The 21569-nt window shown below is 37.2% G+C and overlaps 1 protein-coding gene across 4 annotated transcripts in view; it reads left to right on the forward strand.

Moving 5' to 3' along the window:
- The window catches only part of Uggt (UDP-glucose-glycoprotein glucosyltransferase), an 835069-nt gene that overhangs the window by 202386 nt on the left and 611114 nt on the right, over positions 1-21569 (forward strand). For all 4 annotated transcript variants that reach the window (XM_090403047.1, XM_090403050.1, XM_090403049.1 and 1 more), the window contains exon 13: positions 15568-15687. In XM_090403047.1, the coding sequence (XP_090259173.1) occupies positions 15568-15687 (120 nt within the window). The remainder of the gene's footprint in view (positions 1-15567; positions 15688-21569) is intronic.

Below are 21569 nucleotides of genomic sequence, written 5' to 3' on the forward strand. Positions count from 1 at the left end.
CATTTGGTCACATGGTTAAGACACTACTCTTTCCTCCTCTACCTCAACAGTCAGCATCCCAGAAGCCAGTTCACAATAGAAAAAGAAAATAACAGTAGTCTGTTTTTTCTAGACACTTTGATCACACTTCTTCTTAATGGCATTTTTTCTCAGTATACTGGACTGAACCTAATAGACTCAGGCTTGCCCAGAGGCAGTCAGTGTAATAGAATGTTGGGCATTGTTTGAGGGCATGATTTGCTGAGAAGTCTTAAGTTTCAACTTTAGTGAAGTTTATTTCAGTTTTTGCTTTTCCAGACAACACTTTTCCTCATAAGAAATTTCAGGTTTTTTCAGACATTGCTCATCTCAGTTCTCAATTATACCCTCTTCAACTTTTTTGTTTGAAGATGATATTCATTAATTTTCATATACCATGTCAGAAAGCTACCTAGAATCAAAATAGATGTGTATTAGAATCTCTTTTCTTCATTCTACAACTTCATTTACTGTTTCTCTATTATTCTCCATATGCCACCAATCATTCTGGACATTTTTGGAATTCCTTTCTTTAAATATTGTTTTTCTCCAGTCTACTTTTTCCTAAATCTTTAAATATTGTTTTTCTCCAGTCTACTTTTTCCTAATCACAAATCATTTTTCCCAGAGATTAAAATACTCACTATTCTAGCTGGCATCCCCTTTTTTCACCTAGATGGATCCTGCAAGTAGATATCCCGAGTCATTTTTTTTCACTAGTTATCTCTCTCTCTCTCTCACAAATTGTTAACCTGGCCACCAGACTACCATATAATCTTAACCTCCCCCTCTCCAAACACTCATGATCTGTTCCTCATTAGTGACTCTTAAGTACACTGGGGATGTTGTTTGTCCTCTAGCCAGTTCAGATTGCAGTCTAGCATTGAATTTCTCTTTCATGGAGCAACACTTAAATATCCATTCTGATTCATATGTTGACTTGCATATCTAGCATTATAAGAATACCAAGTGCAAGCTTCATTTCCTTGGGTGGTTTATATTTTTCAATTTTCCAGTCAAACTATTTATTCCCCATTCCAATCATTGGTTCTCCAAGAAGAGTGTCAAGGGTGTACAAGAGTAGAATCAAGACTACTGCAATTGGCTTTCATTAAAATCTCCTGTTTTACACTAAAGTTTGAAACAGTTATGTGAATCCTACTCATGACGGGTTGTAAATGTACACATTAGTAGTGTTGTTGGGCAAAGAATAACATAATATGGAAACCCTACTCTTGATGACCAACCATCATATTTTTTAAGCATCTTAATTGCCAGAAATTATATTGCATCCAACACAGATTTTGAAGGTTCCAAAAAGTAGAAAACCTGCAGCATGTTAAAATGGGAGGCATGCTTATCAGAGCTATTGCACATGACTTTTTTTGTGTGGTTCTGCTTCCACCTCTTGTAGGCTTTCTACTTTTCTAGTTATTGCATCAGTTATGTTGTTAAATGTCCTCCTACCATTCTATATATTCAGCATTTCAACATACCTTTAATTTTTTGCCAGAAAGAGATTAAAAGATTCTTGTCAGCTCTATGTACCGTAAGTTCTCTTGATCACAATAACGTTTATTTTTGGTCACGGTAATGTTCAGTGGACACGGTAACATGTCCACTGAACTGGGGAAGGGGGAGAAATGCAGTGTCAGAGAAGTAACAAATGGTTTAATAAACATTTTTTCCTGAGGAGGAGGGGACCACCATATACAAACTGTCCATACTTCCTACATTGGGGGGGAATCAGATAAATTTACAAAACCAAAAGAATAGCTAAGTCCTTATTTAATGACGCTATATAGATAAATTCAAAATATTAATGATATTTTAGGGTTCTCTCTTTCTTTCTTTCTGAAAGCAAGTATATGAAACATGTTATTTGCACATGTTTTTCTGACTGGTTTATCTGTTTTTGTGAGATAAAATACCTTAGTTTCTCACAGGGAAAAAAAAAAAGTTTGACTAGAACTAGAGATGGGTTTTTTGTTGGAGAAGTAGTCATTCTTATGGGCAACCAAATCCTGTTTCTGACATAATGAAATAATATCACTCTGTGGGATGCTAAAGCTTCAAAATGTACATGGAGACAATCATTTTGCTATACTTCCTAGTATTCTGTCAGGAGAAAGTTCTTTTTCATGGATAATATGGTGAAAAATTGACTAGCATGACTGGAATACTTTTCCACATTTTGTGAAGTATAATTCTATGGTGGTATGATGAACATACTTCATTGAAGGAGTAACGTAGGCAAAAAATTGCATTGTCCAGGTAGCAGCAACTGCAATCCCAAATATCTTGATTTCGACTCTTCCAAAACCATCTGTACATTTGTTTGGGAAGAGTGTAAATCAAGTCATAAAGATCAAGCAAAGCATGTTACAGTTAGATGCCAGAACCAAAAAGAAGCTTGGATCAAGTATAACCTATACAACCAAAAGTGATGTGGGCTAAAATCTGGAAGATGAAGAGTCATATAATGTGCATCGTTCATTGAACCTGGAATGTAATGGAGACATTGTTACTTAATGATCCCTGAAGTATTTGCAGACATTTTTGCTGAGAGCTTTTCTAGAACATCAGCAATTACCTGCAGATCCTTCTTATTTTTGATGAAGTCAAAAAAAAAAACAGGTTATTTCTCTTCAAATGGACTAAAACAGTTAATTCTCTTATCTCCCATACTAGTGCTATAAGATCTAATGATATTCATTATGAAATGATAAAACATCACTCCTCTTCTTCTGTAGATCCACTACTCTTACTTTATACAGTTAACTTTCATTGTAACCAACTCGCATGTGGTGATCACAAGAATCATTTGTTCTAATGGATAGTTTGCTATAGTGAATTTTCTTTAGCATTGTGCCTATGGAGTTTGTTATAATAGATTCTGGTATGTAGTTAACTGCAACATAATTCCTACAAAGGAGCAGCTTCTGGATTCATAGTAAAAAAAAAAGAAAAATAAAGTTGATTATTGCATTTCAAAGCTAGGGTACTTCTCAAAACTCATTTACTGCCATTGCTCTAACTCCAAAATAAGTTCTTGAAGAAATGGTTGCTGTTCAACTTATGTGATATCTGGGGAACAGTGGCCTTTTTTCAACTCAATGTGATTTCACTGGAAATTATTACTGTTGGATGCTTTGGATCGTCTAAAAGCATCCATCAAAGGTTCATTTTTGATATGTGAACCTGGTGCTGATTTTCTTTGATATGGGAAGTTTATGACCTAGAGAGAGATAATATATTAATAGAGCTTTATGACCTTGATCTCGGAGGACATCTCCCCTCTTCCTCCCCTTGTATTAAAAGATTTGTCCCAAATCGAGTCTTCTAAGTTGAACTCCACTTTCTTGACGATGCTGCCTAGAGAAAAGCATTCCTCAAGAATAATAGTCTTAAAGGTAATACATTTTTTCTCCCACACACAAAGTTATAAACCTAAAATACATTACTAAATCACTTAGGGAATTGAACAACGTAGATCCGAATATAAATTAAATTATACTTTTTATAGAAAAGTTAAACTTTTCTAAAAAAATTATACTTTTATAGAAAACCCACCCATACATTCACCAACAATTCCCCCCACACACACACACACAACAATATGGAGTGGTGAAAACACTATACTACAGGGCTAAACTAATCTGCTCTAACGACATGGCCCTAAACACTGAACTAAATCACATCCTCAACACTTTCTCAGCCAATGGCTACCCCCCCCCCCCCCCCAATCCAAAAAATATTAAAACCTACAAACCACAGCCCCCCCCCCCCCCCCCCCCCCCACACACACACACAAAGATTACTCTAAATCCATCACCATTCCCTACATCCGAGGCACCTCGGAAAAAATCACCAAAATTTTAAAAAACATGACCTCACCTCCTGTTACAGGCCTTACAGAAAATTGGCATCCCTTATCCGCTCCACCAAAGACCAACCACTTCCCCTAGACCTACCTGGTGTATACCAGGTCCCTTGCAGTTGTAAACTGTCGTACTTTGGCCAAACAGGCAGGACAGCGAATATCAGAATTTCTGAACACAAGAACTACATCCGGTTTCACAAGTACAGCCATTCTGGTCTTGCAGACCATGCTCTGGATAGAAGCCACAGAATACGGTGGAAGAAAGCTACAGTAATACACCGTAGCAAATACAAATTCGAAAGACTATTTATGGAATCAGCCTCAGCCCTAAGAAACGATCTAAACCTCAACAAATTTGACTGCATGAGACTGTCTCAAATTTGGGAAACCTACATCAGCAGACCTTCAGTCCAACGGCCAAGAACACCTACTTAGCCCGCTAGAGGGCACCATCAGGACTTCTAGGAGAACGATAGCTTCATATCTTCATTCTCAGTTACTGTGTTGTAGTGCCTGCGTGCACGTGCCTTTTTGTAAGTTCCTTTTGAAAATGGCAACGTGACGTTGCCAAAATATCGGAAATATTTATTAAAGTATAATTTAATTTATATTCGTATCTACGTTGTTCAATTCTCTAAGTGATTTAGAAATGCATAACCAACGTATAAGCCTGTCTACGAGAAACTAAAATACATTAGTACTGTGAATAAATATCAGGTCATCCCAAAAGTAATGGCATTTTTAGCATTAAGTTTTGAAAGGATATTAAAGATAAATCACTTGCTAATTTAATCAAGTATATATTCTCCATTTGAATCAGTAATACTCTCCCAACGATGTGAAAGCTTTGTAATGCCATTTCTATAGAATTCAGAAGGTTTGGAGGTAAAGAAGTCGCATATGCTCAATATCAGTGCCTCTAATGCATCGTATTGTTTTTTTATTAATGAAATGTTGCAAACTTCGAAATAAGTGGTAATCTGAAGGTGCAAGATCAGGGGAATATGGAGGATGCGGAAGCTTTTCCCAGCCGAGTTCCTCAATCTTGGTACAGGTGATTCTTGCACTATGAGGGCATGCATTATCATGGTGAAAAACAACACTTTCATTTGACTAGAGAACACCTCTTTTCTTTCAGTTTTTCATTCAGTCAGTTGAGTTGTTCACAGTATACTTCAGGCTATGATTGTTTGGTTTTTGTTGCAAGAGTTCAAAGTGTATAATACTAGTCATATCCCACCGAACACTTCCAAATGCTTCTGAGAGCGAAGGTCTTGTTTTGGCTGAGGTTTAGCCTGTTCCTCTGAATGAACTCACTGTCTTTGGTGCTTAACACTTGTAAAGTATCCACTTTTCATCACTGTTGACTACACAACTCAAAATCTGAGATTGAACCTCTCGAGAATGAAGCAATGTAGAAGTTGACTTCCTCTCTTCATTGTTGTTCGTCAGTTTGTGAGGAATCCACTTGCTGAGCTTAGACACTATTCCAAGTTCTTGCAAATTGCGATGGATGGTCGATGATGATGAATTAAGATCTTTTGATAAATCTTCAACAGTTGCATTGCCATTTCTTTTCTTGCAATAGTGGCTTCCAGCATATCATTATCGAGAGAGACAGGATGACCAGAGCGAGGGGAATCTTTCAAGCTAAAGTCCCCTTGTTGAAATTTTTGGAACCATTGCTGGCACTTTTGTACATTCAAAACATTATCACATGCACTTCCTGCATAGTGTTAGCTTGACTGCATATTGTTGACTTGTTTGAACTCATAACGCATGATGTGCCTAATGCATTCTTCAGTGTTCTCCCATAGTAATAAGGGGTTATTTAAGCAATAACATATGTATGATGTTCTTGCAAGGTGAAATTCCTTAGAATGAGGCTGCCTCAGCTTAGGAGTACTTGTAAAGCTTTAAAAATTCATGTTTAGACAAGCTCAGACACATTTGACAAGTACAGTATAAAAAACGACATCACTCTTGGGATGAGTGTAGTGGTCTAACCTGAGTGAAGAAATGCATTTCCCACCAAAAGACATTCACAATGATATTCAAACCTACAGCTTAATGGTTGGAAAGTTGGTATGCTAACTGCTTGGCCAGTCAACGCAGCCTTTTTGCTTTCATACCTATTTGGTAACAGAACATAGTGTTCTTTTTGTTGATTATTTCACTGTTTTCTATCTCATTCTTGTAGCATGAGAGTCATATTGAAAGATAACTACAATAAACTGTTGTTCATATTTCTAATTAGTTCAGGTTTACCAGAAAATTATATGTGCACTTTTGTACAGGTTTCATCTTAATTCAGAATTAAAGGTTGGATAAATTAATTTTCCATTTGTAGCAGAAGCCCAAATGCCTTAAACTCATTTTACAAGACAAGCTATTTATGGTATAGTGAATGATGATTTCCTTTTTTTTTTTCTCTTTTTTTTTTTTTAAGTTGAGCCCATATAAGAGAGGTTGGTTGATGAACCTACTGTCTACTACCATATACAGTACATTAGTACAGTATATGGGTAGTGGGTTGGGAAAGGAAAAACACTTGTTTACATTTGATTTAATAGCCTATACATTGTATTCCTTGGGAAATACATCAGAGGGAAGACTGTTCCACAGTACAGCAGTAGCAGGTATGAAGGAGGAGGAAAAGAAACTTGTTCTGTCCATGTCAAGGTGTACTATGAAAGGAATTTGGGCAGCAGCAACTGTACATGTTCCAATGGATTTAGTACTAAGTGGGGGAATTATTGATGCTCTTTCAGATGAACATTTGCCGTGGATCTGAAAACACACCCCAACTCAACATCGCCAGTGTTAAAGATCGGTACTATCAACATAAGCCTGAATGGCAAAGAAATGGAGCTAGCTGAGGAATTAGATTAGTACCAGATCGACATAATAGGGGTGACTGAAACAAAAAAGACAAAAACTGGTGAGATCTTTCTGAGCAATAAATACAAAATGTTATATTCAGGCAATGACAATCAAGGAAAAGAAGGAGTAGCCATAGTATTCAACACAAAATACGAGGCTAATCTTCTTGAATGGCAGGCAGTCTCAAGTAGAGTGATGTGGGCAAATATGAGAATGGGGAATTGGACAATGAGACTTATGTGTGCCTATGGTCCCACAGAAGGTTCTACTAAGGTAGAAGTGGAGGAATTTTTTGATGCTTTAGAAAAAACAACTGACACAATGAAAAAGGAAAGTTGGTCCTTGTTGGGGATCTGAATAGCAGAGTAGGAAATGATTGTCAGATATACAAAAATATTTTGGATAAATTTGGAGAAAAGAGCAAAGCTAATAATAAAGATAAAAATGTGCACATATTCACATGGAGAGAAGAGGCAAGGAATAAGAAAAGTCTCATTGATTATGTTATTGTTGATAGTGATGTTTTCTCCCTGGTGCAGGACACCAGAGTGTACAGAGGATTTGAAATTGGAAGTGATCACTATTTAGTCTTGAGCTGGATAAAATTGAATTTCATATTGGAAAGAATAACATGTAAGAAAGTCTTAAAGCAAATAAAAGTTGAGCAGCTCTCAAATGTGAACTGTAGACTAACATACACAAGGATTATTGAAGAAAAAATGAAAGAGTTTGAGAACAGGAACCAAACCTCGGAAATTCAGTGGCAAGCCTTGAAGAAAATCCTAATTAATTCAGCCAGAGAGGCATGTGGTGAGGTAGTCTGCAAGGATAGAAAAATCAAAACTCAATGTGGACATAGGAAGTTAAAGAGGCAGTGAAGGAAAAGAAGAAAGCATATGAAAAGTTCCTGGCAAATAAGTCAGCTTGTGCTCTTAGAGAATACAGACAAATGTAAGAAAGCTAAACACTGTGTAAAACTAGCTAAACAAAAGTCATGGGTGGACTTTGGCAAGAACATAGAAAATAAATATCAAGAAGGTGGTAAGATATTCTGGAGGTTGTTGAAGAAGCCTAGAAATGGAGGAAAGAGTGCTGTAAAAGGAATTAGAAATGATAAATGTGATATGAAAACAGGAGAAAAAGATATCCTTGAAGTATGGAGTAATTACTTCGAAAAATTGCTAAATGAAACAAGCAGTGATAGCACAGTGGTAAAAAGCACTCAACAGCATGCAGTCAAGAATACATATCCATACTTGAAGTAGAAAAAACCATCAAAGGCTTGAAATGTGGAAAGGCTGCAGGAGTAGATGATATTCGACCAGAAATGCTGAAGTATGGTGGTATGAAAGTCTTACAGTGGCTGCACTGCATAGTTGAGAAAGCCTGGACAGAGGGATGACCCAGGAGAACGACCCAGAGGAAGACCAAGATATAGGTAAATTGATACGGTACAATGTGGCTTAGACAATAGAAATATAAGATTTGATAATGATAATATTGGAGTCTTGACAAGTAATAGACTGATTTGGAGAAAAATTGTAGATAGGAAGTTAGTAATAATGTAAATTTTTAATGTAGTACTATCATATCCTGTACACCCCTTGAGGGTACATGTCAGGAATTTGATGATGATGTTTATAGAATACACAAGTTGCAGAGAACAAATGTCTGTGTGAAAGTGGGGAGCGGAGTGAGTTACTCAATCTAATTCCTCTCCTCTGTATTGAGTAAAGCATTTTGAGGGAGCTTTTATGAGCTCCACTCTTAACAGCTGTTCAGAGAAGAAGTGACGTCTTGAGCGAAAGAAAAATCATAGTTTTTTGGAAGCTGAGGATGCAATGGTTTATATAATGTGTTTATGCCAGGAGAGGCTTAATGTCAGGTAATTCCAAGAAGAGAAATCACATCTTGTGGAAATTTGAGTGTTATCAAAAATAATACTGGGTAAAATGGTTAATTTTTTGAGAAATAAGACAGAACTGAGTTTTGCTAGCATTAAAATTGACAAGATTATCGTCCCATTGGAGGATGGCTTGAAGATCAGAATTGAGGGCAGTGGTGGTTGATGCTCTGTATTTTGAGGTGAGTTGTGTAAGGTAAGGTTTATCAGATAAAAAGGAGGAGTACAGTTTGCTATCATCTGCAAAACTATGTATTGAGTTGGAGGTCAACTGAAGTAGTTCATTGATATATAAGAGGATTGGTGAGAGAACAGAACCATGTAGAACCCCAGCATTAGTTGGATGGTGAGAGGATAAGGAACCATCTATCATTGCACACATAGTATACGTCCAGACAGAAAGCTGGCAATCCAACTGCAAGTCCTGATACAGTGCAAATGATGAGAGTTTGCTTAGCAAGCCTTTGTGCCAGATCCGGTCAAAAGCTTTGGAGATATCAAGTGCAATCACTTGAGATTCACCAAATTTTTCCATGGCATTTATCCAGAGATGCATGATATATGAGAGTAGATCTCCAGTTGATTGGCAGCAATGGAATCCATACAGGTGGTTGCTTAATAGCGATCAAGCTAGTGTAAGAGTTAGGAATTGATGGGTTTCTCCATCGCTTGATATAGGGCAGTATTTAGATGGCAGTGATTTGTTGCCCTTCCTGGGAATGGATTGGCCAGTTTCTAGCTGTGGGATAAATACCCATGGAGTAAGAGAGTATAGAATATGAGTCAGTTCTGGTGCATAAACCTTCAGGAAAATCAGAGGAATGCCATTGGAGCCAGGAGACTCTTTTTGGGTCGAATTTAGGCAATATGTTTCTGGCAAAAGGATATGGGGGGCATTGTATGTTGGGCAGCTGGAATGGTTGGGAGTATTTACTATTGTCAGTTATGCATACATTGGAGACAAAGTGTGAAGCCAGGAGATCAGCTTTTTCTGTTGGTGATGATGCAATAGAGCCATCTGGGTATGATATGGGTGGGAATAGTGTTAGGCAAAAGTTATGACCAATTGCTTTGGCAAGAGATGAAAAGGCTTTGCTTTGCTTCCCCCAATTATTATTATTACATGACACCTCCAGGGAGTCCAAAGACTCATCGAGGGAGGGCACCTACTCTACAATTCTCTGTCTCAACCACTCAATCCACCAACTACAACAAACCGCATCTACACCAACGCCATCTACCACCACCACTACTAGTATTTTCACAGACAATCACAAACATCCATGCTCACAGCAGGATTTGAACCCGCAGTTTTTTGGCTGGAGAGCAGATACGCTAACCACTCAGCCAACCAGGATGCGTGTGTGTGTGTGTGTGTGTATATATATATATACATACAGGGTGTTCGGGATAAATTTGACAGTTTCGTAAGGAAAAAGAAAATCTTCTTTGTATCTATTAAATTTAATGAATTGACAAAAAAACATTACAGGCAGAGTTAATTACAATACTATCAACAAGATTTACTCAAAATAACCACCATTAGCATCGATCACAGCTTCAATTCTGCTTCGGAACCTCGAACAAGCTGATGCTACAGTCTCCCTGTGAAGGGCCGCAAAAACTGTTTTAATTTTATCCATTAACTGGGCTTTTGTATTACTGGAAGTGTGATTGGTGTCTTTTTCAACTGCGCCCCATACAAAATAATCCATGGGGTTAAGGTCTGGGGAGTTTGGAGGCCAAACATTTGGACTGGTGAAGTCGTAGAAATTTTCAGACAACCATTTTTGACTTTTCCCAGAGGTGTGGCAAGGGGCCGAATCCTGCTGCCATACATACGGCCTACCATTGGCTACCCTTGTTATCCAGGGCTTGACTACAGTTAGCAACTCCACGAACAAAGCCCGAATTCCAATGCCAGGGTTCTTCAACACCTGTTCCTGCAGATTTGCGAGGAATTCTGCTGTACGAACGCAATCAGATCGTCTGCTAGGGATTTTTCTTCTTGCTACATCCTCGTAGTCACCATTGCAAGTCTCTAGTTCATGCCTGATTGTTTTTACTGTATTCAGGGAGCATTGGGCAGCAGTCGTAATATCCTTATTTTGATGGCGGGCACGAATCATCATGATACAAGTTATTCTCTTCCATGATTCAGGTGGGTTCCAGCTATCCATCCTTTCTGACATCTTGTATATGAATGAAGAAGGGTCCAAACTTTTAAATGAAGAGAAGTGTGTGTTAATACATGTAACTTACGGAAAAATATAATTAATTATAAATATGTCAAATTTATCCCGAACACACTATATATATATATATATAACGTAAGATATTATTGAGGGTATTTACTCAGATTGTAGACATTTTTATATTAGAATTTTACTGACTAGAAACACTGAGCTAAGACAAAAAACTTTAATTAGAACACAACTAATTTCATCGGAATGTTGACTTCTTCAGGTGTATGTACTACCACAAAAAACTGGAAAAGTAGCAAGCTAAGTGAACTTCTCACATAAACAAGTTAGGAACAACAACAGTTGAGTTTGAACTGGTATCCACATGGCAGGTTTAGCGTGAAGTGTTAGTGAGTGAGAACTATCTCGAGAACGCCAAAATTGAATTACTGCACTGTGTGAATCAGGTAAGCTATAACTTAAATCACTGTTCATGTGTGAAAGGTCCAGAACTATTTCTTTCAATTCTAAGATGCATCTTTCTATTTCATCAGGGCATTTATAGATATTTGTAGTAAGATTCCAGTCTATCTGGAGTTGATGCTCTTCTAAATTAGAGTTGGCAGAGAAAAGGACATGACTGGAGAGGGTGCTTGCACGGGTTCTGTTGTAAGAGATATCACGTTGATGCTTTTCGAGTCGTAGAGAGACAGACTTATCAGTTTGCCCATAATACGGCTTCCCGCAACTACAGATCTCGTACGGTGAGCCAGAGTGTGTGATAATTCCAAGTTTCTGCAAAGGGGAGTGATGAGAGGGGGCATGTAAGTGTCTGTTCTTATGAGTTGTTTTCCGGAAAATAGAAAATTTGAGACAATTAGGCATCTTAGTAATCTTTAAATCTAAAAAAGGAGAGGACACCATTCACCTCAAGTTCTGATGTGAATTTAATATTTTGGTGGCAGTTGTTCAAATGATCTAGGAAGGTTTGTAAGTTCTCTGGACGATATTCCCAGATGAGGAAGATGTCATCTATGTATTGAAGCCACAACTTGGGTTTTAGTGTCTTCTTCTTCTACAGCTTCTCCCACTTAAGTGGGGTTACTGTTTGTTATGAGTCTCCTCCACACCTTCCTGTCTTGGGCTGTCACCACATCCAAGTTCTTCATCTTCAAGTCCTCTTCTACCAGCTCCCGACATCTCTTCTTTGGCCGCCCACGCTTCCGCCTTCCTTGCACATCCATCTGCATGACCCTTCTTCCCACATATTCGTCCTCCCTCCTCATCACATGACCAAACCATCTCAACCTTGCCTCCTGTATTTTCGCTCCTAAGTTCGTAACTTTCACTGTTCCCCTGACATAGTCATTTCTCAGATGATCCTTTCTGGTCACACCGCACATCCACCTAAGCATTCTCATCTCTGCTACTTCCATCCTGCTGATGTTATTTTTCCTCAGGGCCACAGTTTCTATAGCATATGTCATAGCTGTCCTCACTACTGTCCTATAAATTTTGCCTTTCAGATTGATCGGCACCCTCTTATCGCATAACACTCCAACCATCTCCCTCCAGTTCCTCCAACCCGCTTGTATCCTGCATCCCACTTCCTTCTCAGCTCTTCCATCTTCTTCCACTGTTGAACCTAAGTATCTAAAGTCTCTCACCTTCCTGATGACATTTCCTTCCAGCTCCTGATCTGTCTCCTGGCCACCGCCCACTGCGCAACACATATACTCTGTCTTACTTCTGCTCAGTCTCATACCTCTCTCTTCCAGTACTTTTCTCCATCTTTCCAGTTTAGTTTCCGCTTCTTCTCTTGAATCTACACACAGCAAGATGTCATCTGCATACAACATTGTCCAAGGTGCATCTTCTCTCACCTCCTCTGTTACCACCTCCAGCACAATATTAAACAGAAACGGACTTAATGCTGACTCTTGATGCATGCCAACTGTTACTTGAAAACTTTCTGTCTGTCCCAAACAGGTCAGAACACTTGTCTTCACATTTCTGTACATTTTCCGCACCAACCTGACATATTTCTCCGGCACCTTCTTCTCCCTCAGACACCTCCAGACTTCTTGCCTTGGCACTCTATCGTATGCTTTCTCCAGATCAATAAATACCAGATGTAGCTCCCTTTGTTTCTCTCGATATTTTTCCATCATCTGTCGTAACCCAAAGATAGCATCTCTTGTTGATCTACCAGGCATGAAGCCAAATTGTTCCTTTGCAATCTCCACCTCCTCCCTTACTCTACCATCAAGAACCCTTTCTAGGATCTTCATTGTGTGGGACATCAACTTTATTCCTCTGTAATTTTTACAGTCTTGTGCATCCCCTTTACCCTTGTAGATGGGAACAAGAGTACTCTCCCTCCATTCCTCGGGTATATTTTCCTGTTGGCAAACTTTCATGAACAGGTCCCACAGCAGGTCAATTCCCTCTTCCCCCAGTGGCTTCCATTCCTCCACTGGAATTCTGTCGGGGCCCACCGATTTTCCATTCCTCATCCTCTTCATGGCCTCCGTCACTTCCATTCTACTGATGTTCTGCACCATCCCCTCAGAAGGCTGCCCATCTCCTCTGTGAGTCCTTGCATTTTTCTCATTCAAAAGTCCCTCAAAGTATATTTTCCATCTGTTTCTTATGTCCACATCCCTCCATAATACTCTTCCTTCAGCATCTTTGATCTGCCTCACATGTAAGATGTCCTTAGCTGCTTTATTTCTACATTTCACTAGTTGGTAAATTTTCCTCTGTCCTTCCTTTGTTTCTAATTGATCATACAGATCTTGATATGCCATGGCCTTCGCCTGTGCCACAACTCTCTTGGCTTCTTGCTTTCTTTCTTTGTACACCTCTCTGTCCTCTTCCACTCTTGACTCATCCCACTTCTGCTTTGCCCTCCTCTTAGCTGTCACTGCCAATTGTACATCATTATTCCACCACTAACCCTCCTTCTGCTCTCTAATCTTTCCAGATGTCTCACCAAGCACCTCGATTGCACAGCTCAGGATTACTTTTGAATTATGTTTCCACCAATCTTGTACCCTTTCCAGTCCATCCGAAATCCTCTCTAACACTCTCTCCCTAAAACGATTCCTCACACTCTCCTCTTTTAAGCGAAACCACTTAATTGTCTTCATCCCATGGCAACCAGAAGTTCTTATCTTCGATCTTATTTTAAAGTCTGTGCACAGCAGTCGGTGTTGTTGTGCTACTTGATCGGTTGGAATTACTTTACAATTTGTCACAACCTTAAGATGTTTTCTTCTAGTCTAAATGTAGTCAATTTGTGAGCTGTTATTACCATTATTCTAAATGTTATCAAATGTTCTTCCCTCTTGAAGAAAAATGAGTTCACAATTGCCAAATCAAACGCTACTGCAAAGTCCATAACCCTCTCTCCTTCCTGGTTCATCATTCCCACTCCGTGGCCACCTTAGTGTAGTGTTAGAAATTGCTTTTTCCTCAGTCTTCAAGAAAAATGTTAGCTAACACTGTAGACAAACCAGCAGCTTAGCTATGGGTATGTTTAAAGATTTTTCCTTCAAATAAGAAATAGCTGGAGTTTACACAATGCATTAATAAGGAGAAAATTATTTTGGAGAGTTTGTTTTTTAAATAAACTTTCTTAAACAATGACTGCTCACCTTGAAGCATTTCTAGCCGTCTATACCCACATCTCCAACCTCAGCAGGAAGATAACTAACCCTATTGCTCGTATTCCATCATCGTACTTGAGTTCTCTATCTCCCAAATCGGCAAAATTATGAAGAAATTTAATATTAGAATTTACTTCACTACTGTACCCAAACTTCGTTCTTTCCTGAGTCAACCAAACCAATACATCACTAACTTCAGTTCCCAGGAGTATATAAAATCATCTGTAGTTGCAGGAAGCCATGTTATGGGCAAACTGATAAGTCTTCCTCTCTACAACTCAAAGAGCATCAACATGATATCTCTTACAACAGAACCCGTGCAAGTGCACTCTCCAGCCATGTCCTTTTCTCTGCTAACTCTAATTTAGAAGAGTGTCAACACCAGATAGACTGGAATTGTACTACAAATATCCATAAATGTCCTGATGAACTAGAAAGACGCATCTTAGAATCGAAAGAAATAGTTCTGGACCCCCTCACACATGAACAGTAATTCACACAGTGCAGTAATTCAATTTTGGCGTTCTCAAGATAGTTCCCACTAATGCCTCTCACTAGACTTGCCACGCGGACGCCAGTTCAAACTTGACTGTTGTTGTTCTAACTTGTTTATGTGAGAAGTTCACTTGTTTAGCTTGCTATTTTTCCAGTTTTTTGTGATGGTATGTACACCTGAAGAAGTCAGCATTCCGATGAAACTAGTTGTGTTCTAATTAAGTGCCTTAGAAAATAGAAATATAAGATCTGATAATGTTAGAGTCTTGACAGGTAACAAGACTGATTTGGAGGAAAACTATAATTAGGAAGTTAGTAATGATGTAAATTTTTCATATAGTACTATCATATCCTGTACATCCCTTAAGGATACATGGCAGGAATTTGATGATGATGATAATTAAGAAATATCTGGAATGAAATTTTATCTAGCTAATACTAATTTAATTATTAATTAAAGATTAAATATTTTCTTTTAAACTGTAATAAATCTTTGATTTCATGCTGATATATCTGTTATTGACTTTTTAGTACATTAATGACCTGGAAGCAGATCGACAGTATAGAAATTGGCCTGGAAGTGTCCAAGATATGTTGAGGCCTATGTATCCAGGAATGCTTCGTAATGTGAGAAAAAATATTTATCATCTTGTAAGTTTACCATTACTTTTTTTGGCAGCACACTTTGCTAATATGTTGGTAATTTTGTTTGTGTGAGAGCAATGAGAAATCTTTCAATAATAATATTGCATTCATTACAGTATTTGTTTCATTCATCATGATGACGTATGCGATTTATAAAAAAAAATAATAATAATATTGAATCAGTACTTCAGTTTATATTATGCTTGGAATACGGTGCTTAAGGGTCAAAGCTGTATAACTGAGAGGAGGCCTCCACATAGCCTTTAAAGGAATGCGGAGAACCGACCAGGTCTTCTGACCTAATGTTCAATCTCACCTTCTCGTGGTGCACCCTGTTGGGTATCTACCTGGATACTGAATGAACGAAGATGGGCTGGCAATTTGGGATTTAGCCGAACAAATTGTATTCTTATTGGCTTAAACCAATATAGAAAATGATGGTACAACATGACAAAATTTCATGCTGACTGAGGCATTGCCCGATTAAACAAGGTCCCCGTTCTCTTTGCCAGGGAACCAGGGCAAACAGCGAAAAGTCAGCTACTGGAACAAATCTGAAAGCATACCCCAACTCAACATCACCAGAGTTAAAGATTAGTACTATCAACATAAGAAGCCTGAATGGCAAAGAAATGGAGCTAGCTGAGGAATTAAATAAGTACCAGATCGACATAATAGGGGTGACTGAAACAAAAAAGACAAAAACTGGTGAGATCTTTCTGAGCAATAAATACAAAATGTTATATTCTGATAATGACAATCAAGGAAAAGAAGGAGTAGCCATAGTATTCAACACAAAATACGAGGCTCATCTTCTTGCATGGCTGGCAGTCTCGAGTAGAGTGATGTGGGCAAATATGAGAATGAGGAACTGAACAATGAGACTTATTTGTGCCTATGGTCACACAGAAGGTTCTACTAAAGTACAAGTGGAGGAATTTTTTTATGCTTTAGTAAAAGCAACAGACACAATGAAGAAGGAAAAGTTGGTCCTTGTTGGGGATCCGAATAGCAGAGTAGGAAATAATTGTCAGACATACGAAAATATTTTTTTTGGAAAATTTGGAGAAAAGAGCAAAGCTAATAATAATGACAAATACCTGTTGGATTTCTGCTCAGGACATGGACTGGTTATTACTAACACCATGTTCCAACATAAAAATGTGCACAAATTCACATGGAGAGAAGAGGCAAGGAATAAGAAAAGTCTCATTGACTATGTTATTGTTGATAGTGATTTTTTCTCCCTGGTGCCGGACACCAGAGTGTACAGAGGATTTAAAATTGGAAGTGATGACTATTTAGTCTTGAGCAGGATAAAATTGAATTTCGTATTGAAAAGAATGACATGTAAGAAAGTTTTAAAGCGAATAAAAGTTGAGTAGCTCTCAGATGTGAACTGTAGACTAAAATACACAAAGATTATTGAAAAAAAAATGAAAGAGTTTGAGAACAGGAATCAGACCTTAGAGATTCAGTGGCAAGCCTTGAAGAAAACCCTGATTGATTTAGCTAGAGAGGCAATATGGTGAAGTTGTCTGCTAGGATAGAAAAATTAGAACTCCATGGTGAACACAGGAAGTTAAAGAGGCAGTGCAGGAAAAGAAGAAATCATATTAAAAGTTCCCAGCAAATACGTCAGCTTGTGCTCTTAGAGAATACAGAGACAAATGCAAGAATGCTAAACACTGTGTAGAACTAGCTAAACAAAGTCATGGGAGGGCTTTAGCAAGAATATAGAAAATAAATATCAAGAAGGTGGCAAAATATTCTGAGGTTGTTGAAGAAGCTTTGGAATGGAGGAAAGAGTGCTGTAAAAGGAGTTAGAGATGATAAAGGTGACATGAAAACGAGAGGAAAAGATATCCTTGAAGTATGGAGTAATTACTTTGAAAAACTGCTAAATGAAACAAGCAGTGATGACAGCACAGTGGAAAAAAAACACTGACCAGCATTCAGTCAGGAATACATATCCATTCTTGAAGTAGAAAAAGCCATCTAATGCTTAAAATGTGGAAAGGCAGCAGGAGTAGATGATATTCGACCAGAAATGCTGAAGTATGGTGGTATAAAAGTCTGCATAGTTCAGAAAGCTGGACAGAGGTATGAATTTCCGATGATTGGAGTAGAGCTCTCATAGTACCCATATATAAAAAGGGAAATAAAACTGAATGTGAGAATTACAGAGGTATTTCCCTACTAAACGTTTCTGCAAGATCTATGCAAGTATACTTGAGAAACGATTGAGAAGAATTGTGGAAGAAAAGCTGGGTGAAGAACAAGCTGGATTCAGGCCAAATAGAGGCTGTCAGGATCAGATCTTTACTTTACGACAAATAGTTGAGAAAGCATGGGAATATAACAAAGATCTGTATTTAAGTTTTGTCGATTTGGAAAAGGCATATGACAAGTTGCCAAGAGAGAAGCCATTCAATACGCTACAGTTATATGGTGTCAATGGGGCATTATATCAAGCAATACTTAGTCTTTATTTGAGTTGTAAGTCAGCAGTTAGAATTGAAGGAAGTACAGGAAGATGGTTTAACGTTAAATCTGGCATGAGACAAGGATGTACATTATCCTCTCTGTTATTCATTATCTATATGGATCACATTATGAAGGAAAGTGGCATTAAACATGATAACAGAATTGGAGATGTTAATGTATGCTCTTTGCTTTATGCGGACTATGTTATACTTCCAAATAAATCCGCTACAAGTTTGCAAGATTCCCTGACTAAATTGGATAACTGTTGTAATAGATATGGTATGAAGGTCAGCAATAAAAAGACAAAGACAATGAAAATAGGCAGAATCATTGAAAATGTCAACTGTGTTGTGAGTGGAGAACCTGTGGAACAAGTAAAACATTTCAGCTACTTAGGCACGATTTTTAGTGAAGATGGTAAATTAAATATAGAAATAGACAACAGAATCAGCAAAGCTGGTGGGAAGTCAATTGAATAAATTCATATGGAATAAGAGAGAAATTAGTCGGAACACTAAATTAGCTGTATACAAGACAGTGTTCAAACCAGTTTTAACTTACGGATCTGAGAGCTGGGTCAGAAGTAAAACGCTTGACCAAAGACTAGAGACCGCAGATATGAGAGTCCTGAGAAAGATTAGAGGCATGAACAGATGGCAATATCATATTAAAAACGAGGATATTAGGAAAGAACTTGACATAGTCAGCATCCAGGAATCAGTTAGCAGAGTTAATCTCAGCTGGTATGGTCACTTAAACAAAGGAAGAAAGGGTGAAGGAAGATTAGCAAAACAAGTGTTCTCTGCCAGGTTGGCAGCAAAACGACCCAGAGGAAGACCAAGATATAGGTGGATTGATACGGTACAAAGTGCCTTAGACGATAGAAATATAAGATCTGATAATGTTGGAGTCTTGACAAGTAACAGACTGATTTGGAGGAAAATTGTAGATAGGAAGTTAGTAATGATGTAATTTTTTTCATGTAGTACTATGATATCCTGTACACCCCTTGAGGGTACATGGCAGGAATTTGATGATGATGATTGGAAAGTTATAAATAGTAGGTTAGTAAAGAAGCATTTATTGCATGTTAAATCCAGTTTCTTCACTTTGGTGTTTGCAATAATTGTTGATAACCAGTTTAAAAATATGCCAGCACATATATCTGCTGGCATATTTTTAAAATTTAAAATTTTTGGATATTTGGCAAGTCTTATAGGTTAAGTTAATATGACTGGTCAAACATGAAGTGGCAGGGAGTAAATACCAGAATAGTTAAATGTGAGAAAGATAGAACTACCTCTGATGCCTTTGATTTTCTTCAATATAATAGTAAAAACCTTTTTCATTCATATCTATTTTTGATTAATTCCATTGGAATCTGATTTCCTTAGTTGATATCAACTTTGTTAAAAAATCATTGAGAAAAGTTTTTTATTATTTTTTATTTTATTTTTTATATATATATATATATATATATATATATATATATTACCACATACCAGTAAGCCTCAGTATCTGGGAAGGTGCCAGTGCAGCAGAAAGAGGGCAAAGATTAGCTTCTTAAAATTAAGGCAGTAGTGCTTGCCTGAAGCATCAGCAATGTTTTGTGGAAGTATGCCATATATTATAAGCCAATCAGTATCTCACGAGTAGTGGTTAAAGTATTGGAGAAATCTGAATTCAGAACTGCTTGAAAATCTGATTTGATGTGACATTTGGGCATTGATTTTTGATGAGATTGAGAGTTTTATACTATTAAATGTATTATTTATTAATGTATTATAACGATTCATGAATTTTAATGTTCATTAAAATTTTAAAAAGGTAGATGATAAATATTAAATTATATGATTTGTATCCCATATTAATGTCATTCGTAGAAGTTAATACAATGTATTACCACTCTATATAATTGAGTTCTTGTTGCTTGAGTATAATGATTGGCATTTAGTTAAAATGGTGGCTCATATTTTCTAGAAATAATTTATTAAACCTGATTCTACCGTTATTCCCTGTCTTTCCGGAGAGCTACATAAGTAATATACTATAAACATTGTCACCATACGATATATCAGGATAGTCTTTCATTCATTGGGTAAAGTGTGGTCAAGTCAGCCAAGAGAACATGTTGGCTGAATTACCACTTGCTAGCTGAATTGTAAAAACAGTTGTAAACTGGGGAATTTGACAATTATGTTGGTAGAGTGCATTTTATTGTAAATCTCATTTGTGAAGTAATTATACTTTTATTTTACTTAAATTAAGGGGATATTAAATCCCACATAGTTTTAAAACCGAATAAGAAACTCAAAGATCGGTATTGTACTATGTACTAGGATCACTTGCATTGGCTAACACTAGTGTCGCCGATACTTTATAGTTTACTATATTCGGCAAGAAACTCTCTGATTCTGATCTTTGAGTTTCTTATTCGGTTTTAAAACTATGTGGGATTTAATATCCCCTTAATTTAAGTAATGTTTTCATTGCCGAAATGAAGCTTATTAGCTCTTTATACTTAAGTATACTTTTATTTCTTTATTTTTGAAAGTTTGAAAAAATCATGTGAATTAAGTCTAAAATTTGGTTCATTTTATTTGAATGCCATTGGCTTTTTTTTTTTTTTTTTTTCTCTATACTAGACTAAGTGATAGCATGCACATAGCCAAAGTTTGGCCATTTCCTATAGACATGATGAAACTCGGCTGGGAAATAGTCATTGGTTTTTAAGATTTTATCATCCTAGCCTAGGCTACTTAAACATAGTAACCATAAGTAATGCTATAATTTGTGAATATGAACATCTTTGGTTACTATCATTATCCATCAGTTGAGTTGAAAGTGAACTAGCCAACCTCATACATAAGTGGCAGGTTTTAATGTGTTTTTTTCCTCCTTCGTTTAAATCAAACCGGCCATAATTGATTTTGCAATAATTACAATCAATCCTAATTTCCTATAAGACTAATATTTATAATGTCTAGTCTGTGGTTATCTCTTTATTTCTGACTGAACTCTCAACTCCATATGCTATAATTAGTTAAAACCCTGTCTTGTATATGGCAGCTTTGTATCCTGACTCTTTCTTCTTTGTTTCATATATATATTTATTCAAAGATGGCTATAGGAAAGCTTTTGAACATTACCTTATTCTATTTTCTGTTCCTATTTAAATTTCTGTCTTCTTAAAACATTATTCCAAAGTACAGTTACTTGTCCAAAATACCGATAGGTTTAAGACAGTGGTTGGAAACATTAAAGATATAATCTTGGACTTTCATTTTCCTGTCATAATCTGATGGTATTCTTCATCAATACCAAGACCTCTGTAAAATAATGAGCAGCATGATCTAATAACTCCTGAACACTCACCTTAGTTTCAGTAACAAATATCAAAT

Source organism: Typopeltis vanoorti, chromosome 13 (genome assembly GCF_054136105.1).
Source record: "Typopeltis vanoorti isolate ZY-2024b chromosome 13, IOZ_Tvanoo_1.0, whole genome shotgun sequence".
Taxonomy (NCBI): Eukaryota; Metazoa; Arthropoda; class Arachnida; order Uropygi; family Thelyphonidae; genus Typopeltis; species Typopeltis vanoorti.